A 27,394-nucleotide genomic window follows, 5' to 3' on the forward strand; every position below is an offset into this window, starting at 1 on the left:
TTGGAGGGACTGGTTCTTTATTTCAAAAAGACATTTATCAATGTTCAGTATCAAAACAGTTACACTATTGTTTTTTCTTTCTCCCAATCGGCCCCCAAAGAGACCACACCAAAGGGGAGTACATTTTAAGCCAATTAAGCTGTAGGATGCACACCTAACTGACCTCACTGAAACCTCACCAAAAAGGGGGGACTGGGTAGGGAAAGAAACGTTAAAAGATCAGCACACTGCCAGCCCAGACTGTAGAGGGCTGTCACAGCCAGATGGGGTGACCAGTGTGCCCCAACCCCAAAGAAGCAAAGTTTCAAAATAATATAAAATTTAAAAACAATTTTGTACATAAGCTATTCAAGATTTCTCCAGCACTAACTGATACAATGCACAATGAGATGGCACTTTTATTAGAGACAGCAGCTTCAGACCCAGAAAAGGGTGATGAGATGAGTTTCATATGGCTAAATCAGTGGTAAAACATAATTTTCTTTCCTTTCTTTCAAGGAGGCGGGAGAGCAAATAAGTGGTTGCCTCAAAATAAGGGGCACATGATCCATTCTGTGAGCGGCTGGGAACAGGGGAGAGCTGGGACAAGGATTTGGTCTCAGAGGTCTCACCATCTTGATTTCATCTGGTCACTTCTGGTGGAAAAGAAGTTGCCCAAAGATACCGTAAAGCTGAAAACCTGAACAGCGCTTTTTTTTTTTTTTTTTTGGCTAACTCCTTCTGGAATCACCTTTCTGGTTTGGCGGGTACTTTTTACAGAGCAATAAGGTTTCCCAAAACGGAGTCCTCTGGGCTGTTTGGCTCTCTGTAAGGCAGGCCCATACCTTTTCCCCTCCTCTACGGAGAGGGCAATATGCATTAAGCTGAAAAGTTACCTTCCAAAAGTGAGAAAGGGATTAGACTGCTGCTTCAGAACTATGGAATTATCTGGAATGTTTTACAAATGGATGCTACATCAACAACAACAGAAAAGGTAATTACAAAATGTGTACATCACAACATGCTTTTAAAGACACTTAGCATTGTGCTCACATTCCCTTAAACGTTGTTCCCAAAGGTGCTCAGCCTCTAGCCCAAATGGAATCCCTGGGGAGAGGCAGAGACAGTTTGGCGAAAAGGACACAGGGGTGGGGGTGGGAGAGGTGGCGAAAGGAGAAAGCAGCCTTCCAGTTAAAGGTCAGCCCTCAGTTTAAAGGTCAGCTTCGGGCAGGCTGGCCTCAGCGGAGTCGGGTCAGAGGGAGGAGCAGCGGCAGGATGGGACTGGGGTGCTCTACATCTCATTCAGGTCAAGCAGAGTCTGGTCCAGCATCCTTTGTGTACAGAGGTGCTCCTCTTTGGTGCATTTCAGTTTATCTAATGGGGGTAAAGGAGAGACGTTATAAAAACTAGAAGTAAATTTCAAGGTCTACCCACTCTGAGAATTGCTCCTGTTGCAGAGAAACTGCAGACTAATAAAGCAGCTGCCTTCTCAGCCACAGAAGTGAGCTATTGCATCACTCAGTTTTGCAGGGCCTCAGGCTTGCCTACTGAAGTTACAGGTGTTGCTGTACTTCTGGGGGAGGGAGCTGGGGACCTTATCAGTCATTTCCTCTCCTCCCCACACCCAACCAAGGCTTTCAGCTTTCAGTCACTGAAGGAGGTGGCCTTAAACACCAGCCATCCACTCTTCTAGTCTCTGCCCACAGGACAACACCTACTCGAAATAGCTCGCTGGAGCTTGACACATTGAGAACAAGGATGGGCATATTTCTACCAGTAGACAGCAGAACAGCAGAACCTCAACTTGAAAAGAGCACAGGAGGATCCTCATGCACTACAGGCTTTCCTCAACAAGTAGAGAGGAAAGGAATAACTAGTGGGATAAATAAAAGAACCCCCATAGCTAAGTCAGAGAATCTCGAAAGAAAACAAAGTCAAGAATACTACAAAACATCCTTGTAAGCAAACCCTTAACAGATTTTTGCAGAGCTATTCTTCAGAACTGCCTGTGACATAGTTACTTACAATTAAACATAATACCAGGAAAAAGCAGCAAGAGGAAAAATGTCAGGAAGAAAACCGGCAGCTGAACATCACGGAGAATCAAAGCTTCCCAGCAAGTAAACCACTCACTGCTCTAGGGAGGTGGGGAAAATACCCTTCAACTCAGAGAAGGGGATGACAACGCAGACCTATTCATATCCCACACCCCTTTCTTTCCCTTCCCTTTTTTCTACCCGGTCAGAAGGGCCCATCCCTGGGCCTGCAGACGAAGCAGTTACAACATCTTGTCAAGTCAGTCCTTTTATTGTTAGAAAACATCCATGCAAGGGAACATATCCTACAGTCAGTGCACAAGTGAAAAAGCAGCAAGTAAAGGTGGAAAACAGAAAACTCTCCCAGGTTTTCTCACTATCTCTCAGGTCCCTCCCTTCATCACCCACAATCTCTTGAAAAGGGACAGAAAGGCAGTATTAATCTTAACTGTTCCCACTTTACAGTGCAGTTAGGAAGTCGACACTATTCTAACTGTCCCAACTAAAAAGAAATTTGCTTAGGGCAAAATAATAACTTTTAAAAGACAATCAGCTTTTTGCTGGGGTCCAGGTCAGTGGTGTGAGCCGTAAGCTCGGTTTAATGGGCATCAGTGAGCCCTGCCCATCAGTCACACAGATCATGCAGCGTTAGCTTCAGCTCATTAGAAAGCAGGCGGTTTCGCTCAAGTTGGCTGTAGAGACGCTCTGCAGCAGCAATGGAGAGGAGAGAAAACAAGAGAAGGAGAGGAAAAAGAGGAGGAGAAAGAGAAAAAGGGAAGGTTAGTAGAGTACCAGAAGTAAATTTTGAGACTTTTAACTACCTGGTATACATAACATGTATCTGTAAGGCAGGATGGATGTGAGGAGGATTAGGTCAGTTGGTGGAAAGACCAACAGAGGAATAAAATAAAAAATGCAGACTGACAAGTTGAAAGAATGACATTTTGAGGGAGAAAAGTATCTCCTTCACCGTATTTATTCCCTGGGTTGAGAAACTGAGACAAGTGAAACACGGCAAAGGAAGGAATACACCTGGCTTATAAGAAATACATTTATAATAATCGGGGTCTGTAAGGAACCAGAGTGAATGGTTGAACATTTTTCTGTAAAAGCATTCAGTACAGTATTATGAATGGGAGACTGGGATCAATATCCCTACACTCACTCAATCCTGTACTTTCTAATGCTTCTTGTTGTAGGTGTTGGGTGACAGGCCCATCATAGTGGCACAGCGAATCAAAACCCAACTTCACCTTTTCTGAAAGAACCCCAAACCTGTCCGAGCCAACAGTGTGTCCAGCCAGCCCCAGGTAAGGTGAATTACTGGTACAAGCCAATCAAGACTATCCTGTTTCTCCAGTCTCATTGGCAGCTTGGGGGGATCATGTGATCCAGTTTTGGCCAATGAGATGTAGGGGGTAGTCTGTCAGGGGCTTCTAGAAAAACTTTAGCTTTCTTTCTTGCCTTGAACATGGATGTGATGACTAGAGTTGCAAATTTCAACCTTAAAAGAAAGGGCCGTGAGAATCACAGAAATCCCAACTATATCAGGCCACAGTTGCTCAAATCAAGACTTTTTATTATGAGAGAAAAATAAATCCCATATTTATTTAAGCTGCTATTAAGATGTTTCTTATAACCAAAAGCATTCCTGATACAAGTAATTAAGCGCTCAAATCCCCTGGCTTTATCTGGATTTTCTACTTGGAGCACATCTTAAAGAGGTGTAGAGTGGTGATCATTTTGTAATGCATAGAAATATCAAATCACTATGTTGTGCACCAGGAACTAACGTAGTGTTGTAGGTCAATTATACTTCAACAAACAAAGCCACAGAAAAGAGATCAGAGTTGTGGTTACCAGAGGTGGGAAGTGGGGGGAGAGGGAATGGGATGAAGGTAGTCAAAAGGTATAAACTTCCAGTTATAAGATAAAGAAGTACCAGGGATGAAATGTACAACATAATATAATTAATACTGCTGTATGTTATACATGAAAGGTGTTAAGAAAGTCATCCTAAGAGTTCTCATAAGAAAAAAAATTTTTTTTAATAAATAAAAAAGAGGAGGTAGAGAGAATCCAAATCCATGTGACCAACACAGAGGTAATGGCAACTGGGGATGGATCTTCCTGGTCTACTCCTAATGTCAGCCTCTGGTGTTCATAAACAAGTTTCTTTCTATGTTTTACAGTCTGTTTCAAAATGGTCTCAGGACTTCAATATGAAAAAGACTCTTCTGCCTTGCATCTGTGGGCTGACTGTGGGCATTGCTCAGGTACCTTGCCTTCTGGGCTGAGGTTTTCCCAGTTCCACCTGGAAGCACGGGGCCCGTATGTTCCCAATAATACTTGTCACTCTGTACCCAATCAAAACAGAAAGCATATATGTACAAAAAGATCCTGGGCGGAATAACCAAAAAACAAGAGTCGTATTAAGGGGCAGAATTGGAGGGAATTTTTAAAATTGCACTTCCCACTAAACCAGTATCTCAATAGGAGGAATACTGCCCCTCCCCTCCGCTAGAGGGGAATTTAGAAATGTGTAATTGTCACAATAACTGGAGGGCCCTACAGATATTTATTGGGCAGGGGACAGCAATAAATAGGATTGTTCTGTATATCCCAGAATTATCCTGGCTTAAAGGACTAAAGTTCATCATTGAGAAACACTGTACTAGTCTATACTAGTCCATGAGGCCTGGGATTCAACCTGTCTTATTCACTGGGGCAACTCTGACAAATAGTAGGGGTTCAAATTATGTTGAACTCTCATTTCTTGAACTTTCTGGTGTTATATTACATATAAAGACCACATGCAACCTGACTGATCCATAGCATCTATATCCAAGTTAGTCAGTGTGACTCCCACATCCTTCTTGGGAAAGAAGGGTGTTATCAGGATCATATCCCTAAAAACAGCCAGTTCAATGAGGGTTTTGTTCCACTTAGGGAAGAAATAAAGAGACAGAGAAGAAGTGGGAGCATTTTATTGCCTAATTAAATCCCAGAACTTATAGTTCCTTAAGAATTGCAGAAGGTCAGAAAGATAAACGTGGTTGTTCTCTCACCTTGAACTTAGTAATAAGTAAGGTTTCTAACTCTGTTATTTCTAGGAACTAAAAATTCAGGACCAGACACTAGTTCATTAAAGTTCTTGGTTCCCTGATAAGAGTAAATGAGGGCTTCCCTGGTAGCGCAGTGGTTGAGAGTCCGCCTGCCGCTGCCGGGGACACGGGTTCGTGCCCCGGTCCGGGAAGATCCCACATGCCGCGAAGCGGCTGGGCCCGTGAGCCATGGCCGCTGGGCATGCGCGTCCGGAGCCTGTGCTCCGCAACGGGAGAGGCCACAACAGTGAGAGGCTCGCGTATCGCAAAAGAGTAAGAGTAAATGAAACAAACAAACAAAAAAACAAGCCAGAGAATCCCCATTTGATCTGATTTTCCTTTCAGGGAATAATCCCATGGATGCTACACATCCTTCACTGGTCTGAATCAGGTCAATTTCATTCTGTAACAGGAAAAGGAGAAAGGATGCGGGTGCTTGGGGTAAAGGGAACTCTATCAGTTTTAAAGCCTCAAACAGCCTGTGGTTCTTTCTTAGAAATTAAGATGAGGAGAGAAAGTTAAGAGATGAAGCACTTTGCTCTGAGATTACCAATGATGCTTCACCCCATTTCCACAGCTAGTCCTGGCTCAAGTAACACAGGATGGTTTCTATAAGGATACAAAGCATTAAACAAAAGAGTGAATTTATCATGGTACAGTATTGCAAATTTCACTCTGCTACCCTGGCTTCTTGGTCTCTATCCTTGCTCACACGAGTCATGCCATGGGGAAAGATAGGAGCTACCAAAGTATAACACCTCATTTTTCTTCTAATCTCTCTCTACTCTCTCTTCTTTCCTTTGTAAGAAGCCTTTCTCTGTACCAAAGTCAACTCCTTCTGCCTACATACTAAACCATCTAGAATTGTACTATCCAATGAATGCAGCAGCCACTAGCCACATGTGGCTAATTAAATTTAGATGAACTAAGAGTAAATGAGAATTTAGCTCCTGGGTCACACTAGCCACGCTGAGTGTTCAATAGCCACATGTGGCTAGTGGCTACTATACTGGAAATCACTGCCAAAAGTTCTATTGGACTTTGTATAGACTATAGACTACACTTCGTGCCTTTATTTTCTTTCCACCAATTCACTCTTCTGTTCCTTGAAATATGGCTCCTCTCCTTGTCCTTAATGTCCAGTATATACCCTCAGATTAATAAAACATCAGTGACAATGTCCTGTTTTCAGTTATCTTCCTTCTCTATCTGAAGTTGAGAATCACTGGAAATCACCCAGCCTTGAAGTTTTTAAAGTATCAAAGTTACTCGTTCTCCTTCTATCCCTCCAACCAATTCCACTTGGCTTCGTCCTCTACACAGATTTTCCTCTGCCTATGTTTTTCTTTTTATATTTGCAATTGTCTTTTAGGGTTCAAATTTACTTCCATGGCCTAAACTGCCTGCCAACCTCATGGATTCCTAAATCTCTCATATCAATTTCTCCCCCTCAAGTCTTAGGATTTTGTTTTCATCTTGGATACCTGCCAGTTTTTCAGACTTATATTCTTCTCTACTTTCCCGTGCCTCCCCAAACCAAGACCACGTGACCTCTCTACACCTTTAATACTACCATTTTCCTAGGCTCCAAGTCAGTCATCCTTGACACTTCCTTCTTGCATTTAGTGACCAGGCCCTTCACAATGCCCAGGTTTAGCACCATCCCCTACTACCACTACTCTAGTTCAGATTATTATCTCTGGGAAACTGCAACAACCTAACCCAGTATTTCCTAAAGTGTGCTACAGTCACTGCTAGTGATATGTGAGAAGACTGCAGACAGTATACATTTGTGAACTTAAAAAAAATGTATTAGCTGTATTATTTTAATGTGCATTAGAAAAAAACACTAGCACACGTCAAAACTTTTGATTTCAAATTAGAATTTTGTAGTGTAAGAACAAATCTGAAAAGAAGTAAATTAAAAAAATAATGTAGGCTGCACGTGAATATGGCAAAAGCCATCAAAAGTGGTATGCAGGGCTTCCCTGGTGGCGCAGTGGTTGAGAGTCCGCCTGCCGATGCAGGGGACACGGGTTCGTGCCCCGGTCCGGGAAGATCCCACATGCCGCGGAGCGGCTAGGCCCGTGAGCCATGGCCGCTGAGCCTGCACGTCCGGAGCCTGTGCTCTACAACGGGAGAGGCCGCAACAGTGAGAGGCCCGCGTACCGCAAAAAAAAAAAAAAAGTGGTATGCAAATGAATGAAATTTGGGAATCATTGTCTTAATGGATCACTTTGATAATCTGCTCTTCTAACATATTAGTAGTTGCCAAATTAACTCTTCTTATATGCTACTCAGAACATATCCTTGTTCAAAATCTCCAGTGGCACCCCCATTACCTACAAAATTAAAACTCCCCAGCCTGATACAGCACATACCTGTTCCCTACTGTAACTAAATGGTTATAGCTCTGGTGTCCTTCCCAACTCTATGCCTTTATTCTTTTGCTTCTCTTTAATGAAGATACTCAATATCCACTTTCCTTCAACCAGATTCTGGTTGTCAAAAATCCAATCTTTTGGAATCCAATAAAAATGAAGAGGAAAATTTTAACATGTTTATTAAGTACCTTTTACGTGCCTCCTACCATGAGACTTTCTTAATCATCTCCACTGCAATCAACCTCTTCCCCGTCTCTGAACTCCCACAAAACTTCATTATTTGGGGCACATATCACACATCATCTTTAGTTTTATACATATGTTCTCTCCCCTACTGGATTCTGAGCAACCTGAGAGTAGGGATGATGCCTCCGTCTTTGGTTATTTCTGTCCCCACCTTAATACCCTGTGCCTAAATTAACAATAACTTAACCTGCACCTTAATCACAAAGGCTGTGTGGCAAAAAGAAATGGTATAGACAGAAAGAAACCTGAATTTGATGAGACCCAAAGTTTTAAAGTAAGGAAAACCTCTCTACCTGGCTGTATCTGTTTAAAAGAAAGGCAAGTTTTAAATATATACTCCACTGAGAAACTGAAATACTAAGTGAACAATACTTAGGTGCTTAGATAAGTACAACCGATGACTACACTACCCAGATTCAACTATCTCTGCTGTGTAAATTAGCGTAGGAATTTCCGAAAGGTTGATATTTAATTCTACAACATAAACTAGGAACAATCTTACTAGAAGCAATTAACCATATTTATGCATGTAATAAATTACTACCTTGTGTATAATATTTGAAATATGCATGATTTTTATTTTTCCAGTAACAGTCATTTATCACTTGTCTTATATCCCGGTAGCACATACTAGCAGGCAAATGGTAGTGAGCCTCACGTATGTAAGAAAGGTTTAAAGAAAACATAAAACTGCTGGAAAGTCTACCTATTACGTATTTTCTGTGACTTGGGATAATATAATTTGTCAATTTTAGTGGTAACATATTTGGGTTCATTGGGTATTCCAAGGATGCACCAGTTGAACCACTGGTAAAACGGTAGAGAATATATATTGGGAGGTACTTCTGTGGTCTCTCAAAGGAGGAGAACCTAAAGAGAAGACAAACATTCCAGAAGGGATGATTTAAGAACCTGGAAGTAAAGGACTTAGACGATCTTATTCAGCTTGAGTGTAAGACTAGAGCTCCTATTCTAAGGAACTTCTCCTAGTCCACCACTCTGATAGATTCAGATCAGTTGAATTTAAATGTCAAGAAAAAATAGACACACACAAAAGTGGCTTTGATTATATAAGTCAGAGGAGGGAGAGCCTACAATAGCTGCTCCCCACATTACACCCCCAAGGCTCCTTTTTAGGGACAGCAGCAGCTTTGTCAATGACACAAATGCAGGGTGGCATGAGGCTTCCGGCAGCTTAACATTTTAATTTGGGGTGAGGGGTAGAAGAGAATACATAAGTTGCTTTGTGGTCCCCCCGCCCATCCTAATGCCTTGGGGGTCAGCCAGGCTGACCCAAATGGAATCCAGAGCGAGAGTGGGGCGTTGGGTTCCCCGAGGAAAGAGGGCAGATCCAGAACAGAGCAGAAACGGTGATAATTATCTGTGTGAAAAAGTAAGGAGACTCTAGGTGAGAAGGACTAGCATCAATCTAGACAGCAATCTGGGAGAAAGGAAGAGGAGAAAAAGGAAGAGGTGGCAGTAGGAATGATAAAAGAGAGCCAGACACTACAACCTGAGTTATTTGGCTTCTTTTCAGGGTTAGTGGGAAAAAGGCAGATTAGCATCAAGGATCAGGGATCCACAGCAAACAGATAAAGTCCCCAACAACTCATTTTGGTGCTTTTTACTACCTGGCTTGCTCTGGGACTCAGCTCGATTTTTAGGTGAATTTGGTATTTCTAATCATGGGTGTTTCCCCTAAACTTTAGTATCAGGGCATCATATACACCCATGAAGTCTGAGTTTTGTTGTAAGATGCTAGGGCCCAAGTCACTGGCTCTCTGGGCCCTAGTTCCTTAAATTATATGATGACATGATTCTATCTTCATCAGTTGCCCTTCTGAGACTAAATTTGAGAAACAGATAGAAAAATCCTGGTGTCATAATGAAGGGACTATGAATAAAAAATACAAAAATTACACGTAGATCAGGGTGCTACCACTGATCCAGGATTAAATGCCTCCCCAGCTTTTGCCAACAAGTAACCAGCACCAGTGTTTTAAAGATAAGAGTGGAGATTCTAGTTTTCAGAAGACAAAACCAGAGCACACTATGCACAGCCTACACCCCCACCCACCCACAAGCCAAGGTCCCAGCCCCACTCTGCTGTCAGATAGTTACATAGAGGTCATGTCATTGAGGGCGTGGTCCAGCTCCTCGCTAATGGCCTTGTACTTCAGTTTCTGGGCATAGAGCTCATCTGGACAGGCACAGGAACCACAGGGAGGAATGAGGGGACAGATAAAAGGTATCAGAAGCAGATGAAGAGAGGGAATCATTAGAAATTAGGGAAAGTGTGACCATGGGTCTAATCCCACAGTTAGGAGAACATCTATCCTGGTTGCCATGACTGGCCATTTTCAGATCCACTGTCCCCAGGACCAACGGGACTTCTTGACGCCTCTAATCAACTGCAGTAAAGGTTGAGAACCTGGGCATAGTCATGACTAGAAATTCCAATCACCAATGGCACTCAAGAGGATACCACTCCCACCCAGTTAACCCAATTCTTAGCAGTGATAATGCTGAATTTAACATAGAAAAAGGAGAAAATACACATTAACATTCAGACACTTCTTCTTTACCTACCCATCGTGACCAATATTGTTGGCCCCTTTGCTCTACAGGTTGCCTCCACAAAACTCTCCCAAAGAATATCCTGCTACCCAGAGTGTACCAAAGGAGCATATCTCAGAGTTCTCAGAGCAATACAAACTTTCCCTTGTTGGGGTAGATACAGTTGCCAAATTATGGGGGCAGGAAGTATTTAGAAAGCCCCTGGCATTGGTCAGCTCTGAGAAGTGGTCATTCCACTGCTGCATCTCTTGGTGAGGTCCCCCACAACTTGAGTGGTGAACAAGATTGCCGAAAGTAGCCATGGGGTGACATGGAGGTACATGCTATTACCAGTCTCCTCTAAGGGAAGGATGCAAATTCCAGAATATTAGGTAAAGTCTTATTACAGGAAGAGTAAGTGTAAAAATCCACTTCCAGGATTTGACCCACTTCACCTAGCTGTGGCACAGGGCAGGGCGTAGGATGCATGCCAAGTCATTACCAACTCCCTTTGGTGTACAGGGGAAGAGGCTAACGGTCAAAGGGCAAGGTCATCCTCTAGATTTCTTTATTTTAATCCCTCACCCAGGCTCCATACCTTCCAAATCATCAATTGTCTTTTCCAGCTTGGCTACCGATCTCTCAGCAAACTCAGCACGGGTCTCTGCCTGGGAGAAACATGAAATCAGTCAGAATCAGAGATGAGTAAGACAGAGAAGGATCTCTACTTCTTCCACCTTCTACTTCTATACCTTTCAGAACCAAAGCCAGCTAGTCTAAGTCTACATTAATGCCTTACATGCCTCTAAATGTTTTGGGTCCTTCCTTATAATCCCCTCAGCTCACCTCCTTGAGTTTATCAGTAAGAATCTTTATCTCTTCCTCATATTTGTCTTCTTTTAGAGAGTACTGTAAAAGAAGTAGAATAAACATTTCAGAATAGAAATTACTCACACAGACAATACCCTCCCTCCTGACATTTACTTTTACACTGAACATCCTCTTGGATTTAATGTGCTGAATGATCCATGAGAAAGAGCAAGGCCGTTTTGGGACAACAGTCCTTAAAATCCATAAATCAATGTCCTTAGAGCCATGATACCCTCAGAATCCTCCAGGACCTTTATTTATTTTTAAAATTGTTTTATTTTTGGCAGAGTGGCATGCAGGATCTTAGCTCCCCGACCAGGGATCGAACCTGTGCCCCCGGAATTGGGAGCATGGAGTCTTAACCACCAGGCCACCACGGAAGTCCCCAGGACCTTTATTTTTTAAATGGACCTAAGCTTTGATCTTATTCAGATCAACCCAGGAAGGTATTCTTCCTGCCTCCAGGTTAATGAGTAGGTGTGGTGACACCCTGACGCCACATGGCTGAAAGAGTCCCACAAGAAGATAAAGACAAGTCATCTGTCTTGACTGCTCATTAGGTCTCAGATCTGATACTTTTTGTTGTCCCCTTCTGTCAGCATAGCAGTATCAGCCAGAGGAGAACATGACCCCAGTCACCTGAGACCAAGAAGTCATTTTAACTACAGCAATCAAAGTGCACAGGAATTAGCATTAAACCCAGAATCTGGAGAGAGTAGGTGGATACTTCTCACTGGATTATATAAGGAATGGGTTTCTCCAGTCTTTCATCAAGGGCAGGGCTGGGCCCAGGCCCCAAAGCCTGTCACTTTTACAAACCAGCCCCTACCTTCTCCGCCTGAGCCTCAAGAGACTTGAGGTTGTTGGTGACATTCTTCAGCTCCTCCTCCAGCTCAGAACACTTACTGTGAATATTTTAAATACCGCAGGAAAGGAAAGGGGAAGAAGAGAATAAAAAAAAAAGGAGAGAGACACACAGACATGAATTGTACCTATATGTAGAGAGAGTTGGAAGGCACACTGGGGAAAAGAGAAGTTCCCAGGTAATCTGAGCAAGCATCAACCCTCCTCCCTCTACCATAGAACATGTCAGGAGCTGGACCCTCCTGGGCTGGGACTCAGAATGTTTGGATACTAATAAAGAAAACACTTGACAGAAATCACTACCAGGAACAAATCATAACTGCTACCTGGGGTGGAGGTGGGAACGGATGCCCAACCCAAATAGTCCCCAAAATCACCCAAGGGAAGGTGAGACCCTGTGGAGAGGCAGTGAAGCAATTAGGAAAGAAGAGATGAAAGATGCCAAGTAAGTGGAGAGGAATGGAGCATTCCATGAAGAGATGAAAAAGCACTCAACAAATCAACCAGTGGAGGGGAGGCAGCTGCAAAACAAAACAAAACCAAACAAAACCACACCATATGTATAACCTCTCTGTGGGTTCAATGGTTAGTACCTTTTCTTCAGCAGCACTCAGACACTTCAGGTTCTGGTCCATCAGTCTGATCTGCTCATCCATCTCTCGGCAACGGCTGTTAGTGATAGTCACAGGGATCGCACAAGCCAGGTTGTGGGGAGGGAGAAAGGTCAAAAAGGAACACAGCAAGGAAACAAGCAGCAAAATGGGAAAAAAAATTTAAAAAATCAAAAAATGGGAAGAAAACATCACCATGGTCATGATATGTCACGTCTAGGAGAGGGGAATGCAAGGGAAGCACAAATAAATATGCATCAGCACGGACTTTGTTAAACAAGGCCCAGAAGGTGCCAACAGGGGAGCAGGTCATGTCTGCCTTTGCCCTAAAGTTCCCCAGCAGCCTGGCAAAGTGGTAAAAACAGAGACAGATCTTAAGTCGGCACAGCGACTTCAATGCCTCAAGGAGAAGCAGAACCCAGTTGGGTGTGCCGGTTAACATTTCACCATTTTTTTAGGTTTCATTTTCTTCTCAACGAAGAAGCCTCATTTGTCACTTGTCACTAGTTAAGAGAGTAAGAAAGCCCAAAGCCATTCTTAAGGCTAAAAAAAAAAAAAAAAAGAAGCATTCTAGATGACTCCCACTCTCTAGGTCCTGTTTAACAAGGTTGAAGGAATGCTAGTTTATTCACATTAGTGCCCAAGCCAAAGGGGAAGGAACAGAATGGTATGGCAAGATTTGGGGAGCAAGATACTCACGACTCTGCCAGCTCAGCTCGCTCCTCTGTGCGTTCCAAGTCTCCCTCAATAATCACCAACTTACGAGCCACCTACGGGACAAGACGCAGGTACAGCTCAGTGAAGCAAAGGAGGAGCCATTTCCCTCTCATGATTCTTTTCAGAAGCCCAATATCGCTGAAGAGAGAGGGACAAGCTAAAAGCGTCTTACCTCTTCATACTTCCTATCTGCCTCTTCTGCAATGTGCTTAGCTTCTTTGAGTTGGATTTCCTGGAGTTCCATTTTTTCTTCATCTTTTAAGGCTCGGTTTTCAATAACCTTCATACCTCTGCCAGAAACAATACGGACAAATGTGGCACTGACAGCCTGGGGAGCCTGTCATCAACTCAACTCCAAGGGACCCAGAATTGCACCTTTTAAAGCCCATTCCTCTCTGCTTGTCACTCAAAAAGAATTTCCATAGCACCCTCCAACCTTAGTTTAATTATTTTGTTTAAAACTTTCTTATAAAAATAATACACTTATTAAAAATATTTAAGTGTATAGTCTAGCATAAAGCAAAAAGTAAGCCTCCCTAATTCTAGTCCTGCTCATAAGAAGTAATCTCTTAATTCATAATCCTTCCAGAAATGTTTTATATGCCAAAAATCTCATCTCCATTTCCCCACACCCCAAAGGAATCATACTACACACTGCTCTGCAACTGGTTTTCCTCTTTCTATAATTTGGACACTACTCTGTAATAGTACACACATAACTGTCTTATTTATTTTCACAGCTGCACTGCGTTAATGTACTCCCAACAGGGTATTTTTAATTCTGAAAGTCTTAGTTTGATCCCATCCAAGTCATCACACACCTTTGTTCTCATTTAACTCACATGTGACAAGGAGCCAATTGGCTATTTTCGACAAAAAATGAGTTGGTTCAAGGACTGTGGTTCTCAACCCTGGGCACATATTAAAATTATTGGAGGAGGGAGTTCCCTGGTGGCCTAGTGGTTAGAATTCCAGGCTTTCACTGCTGGGGCCCAGGTTCAATTCCTGGTTGGGGAACTGAGATCCTGCAAGCCTCTCAGCGCGGCCCCCCACCCCCAAAAGAATTATTGGAGGAGCTTTAAAAACATTAATGCCCAGATCTCTTTTGCAATGGATTCTAACTGATCTGGGATGGGACCCAGGCATTCTGAGAGATTATATATATATAAAATAAATTTATTTATTTATGGCTGTGTTGGGTCTTCGTTGGTACACGAGGGCTTTCTCTAGTTGCGGTGCGCGGGCTTCTCATGGCGGTGGCTTCTCTTGTTGCGGAGCACAGGCCCTAGGCACACGGACTTCAGTAGTTGTGGCATGTGGGCTCAGCAGTTGTGGCTCGCGGCCTCTAGAGCACAGGCTCAGTAGTTGTGGTGCACAGGCTTAGTTGCTCCATGGCATGTGGGATCTTCCCGGACCAGGGCTCAAACCCATGTGCCTTGCATTGGCAGGCGGATTCTTAACCACTGCGCCACCAGGGAAGTCCCTGATATATTTTTTAAACTCCCCAAAGATCCCCACCACACACTCCCATGATTCCAACAGTGCAGCCAGGCTTGAGAGCTTATTAAAACACTGATTGCTGGGCTCCACCTCAAGAGTCTCTGATTCGTAGATGAGGGGTAGGGGCTGCTGAAGATTTGAGTTTCTATCAAGTTCCCAGGTGCTGCTGGTCTGGAACCTCACTTTGAGAACTGCTATGGGTGGGTGCTGTCTAAGTGGAGGTCATCCTGGTGACCCCATTTAAGGATTATTAGGTCAATTTATAGAGAAACACCAATTATAAAAGGGTCACAGGTCCAGGTAACCCCTACTCTGTCGGTCTTCATAAGGAGAGAATATGCAGAAGGAAAGAAGATCCTATAAAAATAGGTTACGGTTTTAAAAAACGGGTTTATAAGAAACCTGTTTGATCAGAGCCATTATGAACTTCTTTTGAAATCCACACTTCATCAGGCCCCTCTACACACCTCTCACTCTCATCAGCAGCTTTCTCAGCTTCCTCCAGCTTTTGCAGGGCAGTGGCCAGGCGCTCTTGAGCACGGTCCAGCTCCTCTTCAACCAGCTGGATCCTACGGTTCAAGGAGGCCACCTCAGCCTCAGCCTGTGTTTAAATGAAAGAATGGGAAAAGGAAGCAGAGGCATGGTGAAAAGAAACTGAACTAATTATGACACTAAGATTGGGGCTGACTACCACCATGAGGAAGCCAGAGCCTTGCAGGGTAGAACGTGACTTAACTCAGATGCACATAAGACCTAGCAGACATGATTTTATATTCTATAATATTACATGTATTTTCCTCCCTTTCCCATCAACAAATTCCCATTTGTTCCACAGGAAAAGTGTTTTCAAAACTCAGCTCCTTGCCCAGCCCAGTGTCAGTTAATACCAGTTCAAATTCCTGAACAGGCTAGTGTCAGAAAAGGTAGCCAGTAAAGGGGTCCTTCTGCCTGAGCTCTGGCTTAAAGGTGTATCTCACTCTGCAGCAGCTTTCTCATAAGTGTCACACAAAGTGGAAAAATAAGAAAGGTTTCTTAAAGAGGGAATCTTGGATTATCTATTAATTTGTTGCTTAACTCAAGTTGTTAAACCTCTGATCAGCTTACCCTAACACCAGGAGGATGATTAGCTAAAAGAATAATGTTTTCCAGAAGAACCTTCCAGAACAGAAAAAGCAAAAGGATGGAATATTGGGATACCTACCTCCTACCCTTTCAACTTGCCCCCTCCTCCCACCTTTTAAAAGTTGGCTACAAGGAGCTTCTTTTGGCTAAAATTATCTGCTCTGATGGCATTACCAAAAAAACTGGGGGCAGAAGAGAATGTTTCCTTCATGCCCACCACCAACCTCCAAATTTCTGAATTGTGACTCCTTTCTATTCCTCAAGTCATCCCTTTAGCCTAACCCTCCAGTACGGCATGACAATCCTCTCCCTGGCCTCCACCCCACAATAAAGCACAGGCTAGAGTCCAAGTAATCCCATACCTCCTCCTTGGCAATGGAATAAGAAACAAGGAAAGAAGAAGGCAGCTGCATGTGCATGAATTCTACTGGTAGAAAATCTTCCCTCCTCTGACTGCCTTTCCCCTCCCCAGACCTTTACTGGTGGCAAGTACACTGACCGCCACAACCGCACAAGAATTTAATCTGCCCTGCACACTCCCCAGTTCAGATGCTTATCCAAGTGCTTGGTAAACACGATCTCTCTTCTACAGCCCAGATTGTGCCTGAATTCTATTACCCTGATTTCCTCCTGGCAGTCAGGGGTGGGGGTAGCTAGAGAAATAATCTGGGCCACCAGCCCCTATGGGAAGGGATATAGCCCAAAACACTCCTGTTAAGAATCAGGTAATTTGGCACAAAAATTTCCAAATACAAACATGGGAGATTCGAGGCACTGCAGGGGCTGGGGCTATATAACCACTGACCTACAGGAAAAGAAAATCAAGACATCTATATAAGCTGAAATTACTAAGAAACCATTTGTGTCTCTATTCAAAATAACACAAAGACAAGTATTCTCTGGTCCTGTCTGAGGAAACCAGATGCGCCCTAAGACAACACACATTTCGCCTCACAAGCTCAAAAAGGCTGACAGGTCAAGATTATGAGAACGAGTCTGCCTATCAGCCAAGAACTATGCAACACTGCCAGTACAATGATTTATCCCACCCCGCTCCCTTCAGATGCCTAGAACTAAAGAAAAAAAAAAAAAAAAGGGAAGAACATCAAACCCAGATTTGAAGGAAGCTCATGAAATCTATGTCCCCACCCAGCTCACCAGAAGTTACCCAAATGAAGTAAAGATAACAGGCTACGGGGGCGGGGGTGTACAGTTTCCATGACAACAAGCTGGCTCGGGCAGTTTCTCCCACAAATCAGCACTTACAATAGAATTCTTCGCAAGGCTGAAAAGGGAGGAGGAGAAAACACATCTTGATGCCCTAACTAGAGCATGCGCACATTGAACAAGCCTGTACCAAAAGCAGAACCCAGGATGGGAGTCCCAGCAAAAGCTTTGGAGACCCCGGTGGGGAGGGAAGGGAGGAGGGCAGTCACTATCCTCTTTTTTCTCCTCCCACAGAGGATCAGTTTTCTTTACAATGAAACAAAAGCTTGCAAAATCAAGATCTGTTTAATGTTTAAAGGAACAAGGGAAGACACCTACCTGACTTTTCCTTCCAGCCAGAACCTATGCACAATGCCTATCCCTTTCAGGTCAATCAAGTGGTACCAAGAGACTGAGTGGGACTAACTTCTGCAGATGAGAATGGGAAACATGGCCCTGAGAAACATTAACTTTATATGCTCTTCTGTCACCCTAGGTTTAGCATGCCTAGATGTGGTTTTGATCTTTCAGCTTGCCCACCTCTGCCCAGCTTGGAGGTACACCGTGAGGTCCTTCCTTCAAGTAATAATAGGATTCTCCATTACCCAAGAAGCAAAAATCCCAAAGCCGGAGAGAGGAACACAGCAGCGATTCAGTCATATCAGAAGATGGCTGACAACAGCTTCAGCTATGAAATGAGTTTGGTTTAAATGCTACCATCCTCCACACTGAAGAGATTCCCCAAGCACACTATACCCGTCAAGGCAAGAAACGGACAGGGGACTGGTGTTCAGAGGCAGATCAGGGCCAAGGACAGAAGGGGATTAGCCTATATCTGGCATTCTGCCACTCTGGGGTTTCTCTTTTTAGACAAAAGCCACGGATGAAATGCAAAGGAAAAGAGTAATGAAAAAGTTAGGATTGAGCCCTGTGAGTAATGGACTGCCCCAGTTCACTGTGTTCACAAATATTATCTACCCAGGGAGATACTGTGTCCTTGGGGACTTTAAATTTCATCAAGGGGCAGGCAAGTTGGAAGGAAGGAAACAGAGTTATCTGTCCCAGAGTAAACAAAGGTGGAGTCTAAGCAGAGGCACTCAGAGCAAAGGGCTATTTGGCTCTCCCCTATGAGTATGTGCTCTAGTATGAAGGTAAGAGAAAGGTACTCAGCGGGAAAGCAAACCTAAACCAAAGAAAGGTAATAAAGCCAGTTGCTTACTCCACCAGACCCTATGAACAGGAGAGAGCCACACAACAGTCAGACATTCTAACCACGGCCACCCACCCCCTGCAGATTAGGAATTTGGGAATAAGGCCACAATCGAAACTGCTAGTCAAAGCCCACTCACTCCCTCAGTAGTATTCCTAAATTTTTTACACCAGGAAAAAAAAGAGACAGAGAGAGAAATACCCGCGGAAGTTAGGAGACAGGTATTAACAACAAATAAGGTGAACTGTACACTTAAAAACGGTTAAAATGGTAAATACTTACCATTGTGTATTTTTACCACAACACACACACACACACACACACACACACAGAGAAGGAAAAACACTGCATTTAAATATTATGTTGCAGTCTGTTTCAGTTTCGCAAAAAGTGCAAAGGAGATTCAAAATCAAAAGTGGATTTGACAAGGTGCTACATTATAAAAGGTCAATCTCCAGACCAAGAGCAGAAAAGACAGATGTATTCCAGAACTCGGTCTCTGCTTTGGACTCATCCAGCTTCCCAACAAGGGTTGGATGTTCACACAAAGCAACCAGAAAAGGAATTAAGTGACAATCCCACTAACAGCATGCGATACCATCAGGGAGTGCAGAGCTTCCAGCTCCAGGAGGGAGGAGCCTGCAAAACCCACATTCCAGAATGCCCTAAGAGGATAACAGACAGTTCAAGCACCACTCCCCTCCCTTCCCACAGGTGTGTCTCCTCAGGAGGAATTCAAAGTTCACTAGAGCAGAAAGTCGAAAGATTAGGCTCCCTCAAGCTAGAGAGTAGAAGATACCGGTTTCATAAATCTTTAACACTACTTCCCCATCTGAGGGCTTTCTCACTAGATCTCACTCAGCTCAATAAGCAAATTTGGCAGGCTCTGAGGGAGAAGCTTAAGAAACATCTGAAGCTGCTCCCTCTGCTGCCTATTACCCTAGAGTCACCAAGGGTGGGGGAAAAAGGAGTTACATTTTCCTGCAAGAAAAATTACCAAATCCTCGGGGCAGTGGGTGAGGATCCTAGGGGGAAAACAAAATCCTGGGGGCTGTTGCTGGGGGGACAACATCACCTATCCTAGAACTATTCCTAGCATGCCCCTACTTTGAGCCTGATTCTGGAGCTCAACACATGGCTAGTTCCTTCAGGCCATCCCTGTCTTCCTCTTTAAGGGGATCTGGTCTCCAGAACAAAGGAGATGAGAAGCTGTCGCTAGTCGTAAAGAGTCACCCAGCCAGTCCATCTCACTTGAATTGATAATTAGAAGTTACGGGCATAATGAACGGAGGAAATATTTACTGAGAAATGGGTGACTGAGAAAGACAAGCTCCCAGCACTTCCATGCCCAGTTATAAAAAGAAATGACTATTCTAACAATCTTTAAGTATTAACCTGGAGGGCAGCTGTTTTCCCCCTTTCCCCCCCAAAACATTAATTCTCAGCCACTCCCTGAAGGAGCAGCCAGAAAGGGGGGGGGGAACTTACCAAGGGAAAGAACAACAAGGAATACCAATAAACCACAAGAGTTCTTTCACTAGGTCTTCAAATTTTAGCAACAGTTACTTTCCAGCCTCAAGATCCTCCAAAACCAAAGCCTCAACTCAGGAGATCAGCTCCACCCAATGGACTGCGCCCTAGACCTTGGAAAATCTTATGGCTTACTAAAACTAGTCCACCACTTCTAAAGAGAAAGCAGTTTCAAGAATCACCACTCAATCCATTAACATTTTAAGTGCCAACCTTCAGCTGAACAAATATTTATTGAACTTAAATTTAAAAAAAGACACGGTAATGGGTAATTGGGAAAGTAGCAGAGTAACATCACTTCGGAACTCATTATTTTGTCTCCATCAACCATACTGCCTAGGTCAACCAGAAACTTTGACAGAAATCGGCACTCCATCAGATTCTCTACCACATACACTCGCTTATCAGCTCTGCTTGGAAGAAGTGTTCATAACCGGTTCAACTTGCACTCTTCACACTTCAGCAATAAACGCCTGAATCTGGCAGAAGTTCCTGCCTTCCAGGTCATCATAGCAAGTTCTGTTGGTTCCTACATTTGCACTAACAGAGAGAGTGAAGTACCGTCTCCTCCCCTCCTGCTTCACTACGACAGAAAGAGTGGGTTTAGCAGTTGTAAGGGCTCCCCCTAAGAGGAAAGGGCCCCAGGACGGAGGATGGGGCGGTGCTGTGGCCTCAACCTCCTCCAGGGAGGGCACCGCGCTTCCTCTCAGCCGACTGCTGCCTCATTTCCTGAGCAGGAGGAGGGAGCGGAAAAGCTGCCAGCAGGCCACGCCGGGGGCTTTCCGGCGGTTCCCACCCCTCCACTCCCCACCCTTTCACAGTAAGTTCGGCTCTGCCCCCACCCAGACCAGAGAGGAATCCACCTACTCTCACCCCTAGAGCCAGAAACCTTAATCGAGAGCACAATCCCCGCCCCCCGCCACGGGGAAGTGGGGGAGGGAGAGGCCGCTGAGCCCCTCCCCTGACCGCGCCCGACTCGGAGGGACTGAATGAATGAGCAGGGAGAAAAGAGGAGGAGGAGGAAGAAAACCACCCGCTAGTTCCAGTGAAGCTCAATTCCTTCAAAGGTCAAGCCTGCTCGCTCGAGCACCCAGTTCCCCCTCACCCGCTCGAGATCCAAATGAAGCTAAGCCCCACCCATCCTCCGAGCTCCAACTTCATCTTCGAGTATGCTGGCCCCCTAAGGACAGTGCTCCACCGCAAAAATGGAACCCACTTCTGTCCCATCTTCTCCAGCGCCTGCCCCTCCTTCACGCGCCTCGCCCTCTCCGTACCTGTTCCCGGGCCCGCCTTTCTCCCTCCACTTCCCGCTGGAGGCGCTCGGCCCTCTCCTCTGCATCATCGGCCTGCTGCTGCAGAACCTGGATCTTGCGCTTCACCGCCTCGATGGTGGTGATCCCGGCCATGGTCCCCACCCAGCCCCTGCTTGCCTTCGGGTTCCTGCCTCCTCCGCTCGGCGTTGCAGCCACTTCTCACCCTACTTCCGCCTGCTCCGCCCTGAAATACCGGAACTCACCCACCCGCCCGGATGTGACGCCACCACTGCCGCGCCCTCCCACCGCAGGCAGGCGGGAAGGCCGTCCACTGGAGGGAGACCCGCGGCTGGGAGCTAGGGGCGGGACCTCGCTGTAGCCCTAGGCGACCGCTCCCAGCCTTTCCCTCGGGCCAGCAAAGGGGGGCGGGGTTGGGAAGAGGGAAGGCTACCATGGTAACCGGAAGGCGCGTCGTGGTTAAGCCTCTCCAGTCGCTGGGCAGGCTGCCCAATGGTTGGCCTGTGCGGCCTTTACACCCGCCGTTGACCCCTCACTCCCTCAGTGCTGATCCGCCACCACCTACCCGCTAGGGCACCCTGTGTCCTCTCCACAACATAAACACCCTACAAGCCTCTACTTCCACGCACCCCACAAATGCTCCAAACCCAGGTACTAAGAAAAGCCTAGACTTTCTGGGTCTCATCTTCAAAAGACGATGACCTCCAGCCTCCTTTTAAAGTCTGCTCAGGTAGGTTCTCTCCCATCTCCTGAAAATCAATGAAAGAAGTTAATGGGGGATGAAGAGATGGGCAGGTTGACAAAGTTCTCAATCTATTTGGCATCAGTTATGAACATAAGTGTTCTATTTAGAGTACTGGTCTTTTCCCCTGTTACTTTTGAGAGTCAATATGCACCAGTGATTTGCCAGCCTCTCCAAACCTTGAATGATTCAGGACTTGGTAATTAATCATCGCTTACAATTCCTTTTGTAGGAATTGGAAGATATCTTATGCCTCCATTTTGTCAGAAGGAATCCTCTATTACAGACTACTGTTACCAGATCCTTTGTGCAACAGCATGATATGAGCACCTGAAAAACTATAGTAATGTGGAACTCAGCCTCCATTCTCTGTTATAACTCACCAATTTCACACCGCTCTGCTTCCAGGTACCCCAAGAAGCTATTTATGAGTTAGAAACTGCCCCTACAGACATTGCCATGCAGGATTTTTAGGAGCACAGTAGTAAAGGGCCTTGGAGATTTTACTGTTCCCTCTTATTTCTTTGTGTTCCTGCCACCTTCTCAGTAAGTAATAGTAATAAGTCTCTCCTGTGATGCAGCTCTCTTTTCCTCTGGAGAATGAGGGTGTAGAAGAGGATTTTAAATTAAGAATCCTAATCCCCAAAAAGATTGATAGGTAAGTCAGGTGCTGCACTCAATGCCTGGTTCTGAAGATACTCCCACCAGAGGGTGTGTCTTCAACTATCTCCATTTAGAAATACTGAGCATTGAGACTATTCAGAGGAAACAGAAACAATGCAAACAATAAGTAATTTGCTTGATAGAGTTACCTGTACGCTCTGATTACCCCACCCCACCCCAGGAATTGGAAAGAAAAAGCAGGGTTTGAAGCCTCAGTAAACTGCCCTGATGGCCTAAGAATTTTTACAACTCTCTTTGGAGAAACCTGATGAGAGAGACTATGGAAACAAAAATGAGACTTTGTCATCTGGGTGCTGATCAGCAGGGGGCAGTATTGCGCACACACACACACACACACACACACACACACACACACACACACAGCGCGTCCCCGCCCTTTGCCCTACTGAAGAATCAGAAGACCTCATCTTAAACAAACCAAAGGAGTGGTGAGAGCACCACTGCATTCCTGAAGCTAGTAGATTTGAACAGATAATCTTCTCTTGATCCCGGGAAACAGGTGGATTGACTCCTAATGACCTTTAAAAGCATGATGGATGGGCAGCAAGGGGCCCAGTGCTACTGCCTTCCTGGTAACCAACAATACAACAGTATATCAACAGGTGTATATGTCTGTCCTGTCCCTCTTCTCCCCATCCCTTTCACCTCCTGTCCTTAAAAAAGGGTGTTATGACTCTCATGTCCAAACTATTGCACTCTTCTTTCCCCTTATTTTACCTTCAATAGCTTCTCATTTCATCTCAGATTAAAGGAACCCTAGACATGGTTGCACAACAGTGTGAATGTTCTTACTGCCACTGACTTGTACACTTAAAAATGGTTAAAATAGCAAATTTTATGTTATGTATATATTTTCCACAATTAAAAAACAAACAAATAGGACCTTGGATGAACTCAGGGAGGAAATAAGTTTAGTCTGATCTTGCCACACCCTCACCCTTTCTTTGTTCAAGGAGTCCTGGCAAATCCTACACTTTCCAAAAAGGCTTCTCAGATAACCAGAACTCACTGCGTAAACATGCAGTTATTGATTCCCTCCTCCTTCTCTTTCCCTTATATCTACATCAAAGTAATATGCTCTGTTTACTTGTTTATTAATCTCAAGGGCAAAAGCTGAGTTGTGAACTCCCTTCGTATTAGACAGAGCACCCTCCCCTCAAAGATGCATATATTATGTTGCTGCTGACTCTGACCCTTGCTTCCTACTTTTAACCTGTTGCCTCCTCCTTATTCAGCACTTTTCCCAATTCCCATAAACACCTCACTTTCCCTCTTCGACCCCTTGAGGCAGGAGTCAGCAAACTTTTTCTGTAAAGGGCCAGACAGTAAATATTTCTGATTTTGTGGGCCATAGGGTGTGGCTACCACTCCTTTGTAGGGAAAAAGCCTGTAGGCGATATGTAAATGAATGGGCATGCAATGTTCCAATAAAACTTTGTGCAAAAGCAGGCTGCGGCAGGATTTACTCCACAGGTGGTAGTTTGCTGACCCCACCTTTGAGAAAAGACACCTTTCTTCCTGGGGCTTCCCTGGTAGCGCAGTGGTTAAGAGTCCACCTGCCAATGCAGGGGACACAGGTTTGAGCCCTGGTCCGGGAAGATTCCACATGCTATGGAGCAACTAAGCCCGTGCACCACAACTACTGAGCCTGGGCTCTAGAGCCCACGAGCCACAACTACTGAAGCCTGCGCCTAGAGCCCATGCTCTGCAACAAGAGAAGCCACTCAATGAGAGGCCCGCGTACCACAACGAAGAGTAGCCCCCGCTTTCTGCAACTAGAGAAAAGCCCCCACGCAGCAACAAAGACCCAACACAGCCAAAAATTTAAAAAAAAATTTTTTTAAAACCTTTCTTCCTGTTTCCATCTTAACCCAGAACTAACAGATGTTTGCCTCTTGCCTACAACCTTCCCCTCCTATTTCTTGTTCTCCTACGTATCTGAGGGTACTTAATGACTGTTGGGAAAGCTAACAAGGGGGAGAGAAGTTGAATGAGTTTTTTTACTCATACTTTATGTATTTAAAAGTTTTTGGTGGATTCCTATATAAATATGAGAAGTTTCTTTCAAATGAATGTACTGAGTAGACCCTGTCTAGGTGGGGGCTGACGTGTGTGTGTATGTGTAAGGACAGATAGAATTCATCCCCAGCAAATTCCTTTATCTTCCCAATGATATGGGCATATTGTTTAGTTTCACCCCCAAGATCTCAGGTTAGACTTGTTGGCTCTTTTCATTGTTCCTGGAAACACCTCCTCAAGCCCACATACTAGCTGTTTTAGCCTAAGGACTTTCTCAGAGAGTTGTTACTCAACCTCTCACAAAATTGTTATCAACCTGACATTGTGTCAGTTTGTGAAAACTTACTCCCATGCCCGTTTATTAGAACCAGAGAAATCTATCCATCTATACCTAGAACCTAGGTTAGGCAACTCCAGTAGGCCATCAAGCATTTGCCCAAAGTCCTGGGATTAACCTGTGTTGCTCACAGTTTTGCAAGAAGGGAGAATTAATTAATAGTTTGCAGTGGCCTAAACTTTTGGAAACTATGAACATGTATAATGTATATGATATGCTTTGTGTCTCTGACCTCTGGCATGATATATTCAACAACCCTCACCACTTCCCCAGGCCCCTGAAAGTGGCAGAAAGCCAAAGAGGAGATCAGAAACCTAATAGCAAAGCGTTTGAAAGTGAGGATCCGAAAACATTTCTGAACGGCCTACTCTATCTCTAGCTGTTTTCCGAAACCAAATGGAATTTTAAAAAACACATGTGCCTATTAACCCAGTGCTGAGAATTGACTGTATTTCCATCAATACTGGGACATTCTTTTGTTGCTGTTAAGATTCCTATGTTACTTTTTTTTTTTTTTTGCGGCACGCGGGCCTCTCACCGCTGTGGCCTCTCCCGCTGCGGAGCACAGGCTCCGGACGCGCAGGCTCAGCGGCCACGGCTCACGGGCCCGGCCCAGCCGCTCCGCGGCACGTGGGATCCCCCCGGACCGGGACACGAACCCGCGTCCCCTGCATCGGCAGGCGGGCTCCCAACGACTACGCCACCAGGGAAGCCCCCTATGTTACTTTTCTTCCAAAAATCTTTCCTGTGTCTCATTTATCTTTGTGGTTAACTTCAGGACTGAAGATGAAGGAAAGTGGGTGATTATGAGATAACATGAAGTGGAAAAGAGAATTTGTTTCATTTTCAAATGGGAAAATTCAGCCCTAGAGCAGCTGAGTAATTTAGTCAAGGTCACAGAATAAGGTCTGGTGGTGACAACTTTACCCCCTAAGTCCTTATTTCTATTATAGTGTATCATTCTAAGATTCTCTCTGCTGCCCTATAAGCAATGTTTTCTATGGCATCTCTGTGACATAAGGGTAAATGCCCACATTGGCCAAGATAAATAAACCCATATAGGGCCAGGGTCAGTGTGACCTTCTTTGTCCCACTGTGAAATCTGAGCTGGCTTTGCTGGGCAGTTGAGAGATGAGAGTTTCCCTATTAATACACATATCTACGTGCCAATCCTTGGACACAAAAGGTAAGAATGTGGCATGGGGGAGGAGGTGGGAAAAGTGATAGCAGTCTGGACTTGGAGTCCCCTCCCTTTGTCCAGGTCCGGGGAAAGATAATTCAATTCCTGGATTGGGGGTAAGAAGGTGAGACTTCTACATGTCTTTAAGAAAGAAAGTATATGCCATTACAAGGGTATGCCACCATGTGGCAAAAATGTATGTGGGTATCTATGCCTATGTTCTCTGAATCCACAAGTATGTATATGTCCAAGTGTTTAGTTATTAACATGAAGATCTATGTGTGTAGATTAAACCCGTCCCCCCATTTCTGTATACTCACATCAGCTGCTTTCTTCTCTGCCAGCTCCAGCTTCTCCTGGGCATCCTTCAAAGCTTCAGAATACTTGTCCAGCTCATCCTCTGTCCCTTTCAGCTTCTTCTGCATGGCTACCAGCTCATCTTCCAGCTATAGAAGGCCCAAGAATCACACACAAGATATATATACACAACAGTGCAGTCTCAGACCCTAGTCTCTTGAGCCCTGACAGACCTCTGAGCTCAGCCTCTATGTTATCATCCTCAGAGTGACACACTTTCTCCCTAGTCAGTTTCAGCCAACTGCCCCAGGAATTATGCTATGCCCTTCGCCTGTGACCTTGTAATCTCTGACCCTAAGATGAGCGAGCCATGCTGGGTTTTCATTAAGACACTGGGATGGTAAATATCTTACTTAGGATGTAGATGTCCATTACTCCACTTAAGGGAAAAGAGATGCTACATGCCAAGCTCCCACTTTTTCCTCTAGAAATCAGGGTTTTTTCCAAAACATGATCCACTCCCACTTAAATCCAGCAGACACACTGTGGCTCAGAAGGGGCCACCGATTTTCCCAAGGTCACACAGGCAGTCTGAGGTAAATACCCTAGATGTCCTCTGCCTATCCAGTGAGGCTGGGGAAGAAGAGGAGTCCCTCCCACCCAAAGGATGAGCTGGCACCAGTGGTCACTGCCTTTCCCATGAAAACTCTCTTCCATCTCACAAGTCTTGTTCACCAGCAGGTGAGAGAGACCAAGGCCAAGGCCTACCTGTTTACTTCTTTCTTCTGCCTGCTTCTGCTCGGCTTCAGCTTGCTCTGCCCGATCCAGAGCATTCTCCTTGTCCAACTTCAGCATCTGCATCTTTTTCTTGATGGCCTCCATCGTGACCAGTGGCTGTTGCGGAGCTCACCTGTGAACACTGGAGGACT

General features: G+C 44.8%; 1 protein-coding gene across 13 annotated transcripts; it reads right to left on the reverse strand.

Moving 5' to 3' along the window:
• Positions 1-27,347, reverse strand: TPM3 (tropomyosin 3). Of its 13 annotated transcripts, XM_060030443.1 has the most exons (10): positions 27,234-27,347; positions 26,489-26,614; positions 15,335-15,468; positions 13,540-13,657; positions 13,350-13,420; positions 12,633-12,708; positions 11,152-11,214; positions 10,904-10,973; positions 9,871-9,949; positions 1-1,353 (listed from the first exon to the last, which is right to left on the reverse strand). In XM_060030443.1, the coding sequence occupies exons 1-10, from the start codon at positions 27,345-27,347 to the stop codon at positions 1,350-1,352; spliced, it is 855 nt and encodes a 284-aa protein (XP_059886426.1). In that variant the 3' UTR covers positions 1-1,349. The 13 variants fall into 13 exon arrangements, with proteins under 13 accessions (XP_059886426.1, XP_059886430.1, XP_059886424.1 ...); XM_060030447.1 differs by lacking the exons at positions 9,871-9,949; positions 12,633-12,708 and adding an exon at positions 12,005-12,080; XM_060030441.1 differs by lacking the exon at positions 9,871-9,949.
• Between the last annotated feature and the right edge of the window lie 47 nt (positions 27,348-27,394).

The sequence above is a fragment of the Delphinus delphis genome, chromosome 1, assembly GCF_949987515.2.
Source record: "Delphinus delphis chromosome 1, mDelDel1.2, whole genome shotgun sequence".
In the NCBI taxonomy this organism is placed as follows: Eukaryota; Metazoa; Chordata; class Mammalia; order Artiodactyla; family Delphinidae; genus Delphinus; species Delphinus delphis.

What these genes read in the sequence shown, in the direction of transcription:
- TPM3 (XM_060030447.1), bottom strand. Translation starts at nt 27,347, where the DNA reads ATGGAGGCCATCAAGAAAAAGATGCAGATGCTGAAGTTGGACAAGGAG. An exon ending in CAGAAGAAAGAAGTAAACAG is followed by an intron (nt 26,615 to 27,233) that starts GTAGGCCTTGGC and finishes GGCCTTCTATAG; the next exon opens with CTGGAAGATGAGCTGGTAGC. An exon ending in GCTGCTGATGAGAGTGAGAG is followed by an intron (nt 13,658 to 15,334) that starts GTGTGTAGAGGG and finishes TGTTTCTGGCAG; the next exon opens with AGGTATGAAGGTTATTGAAA.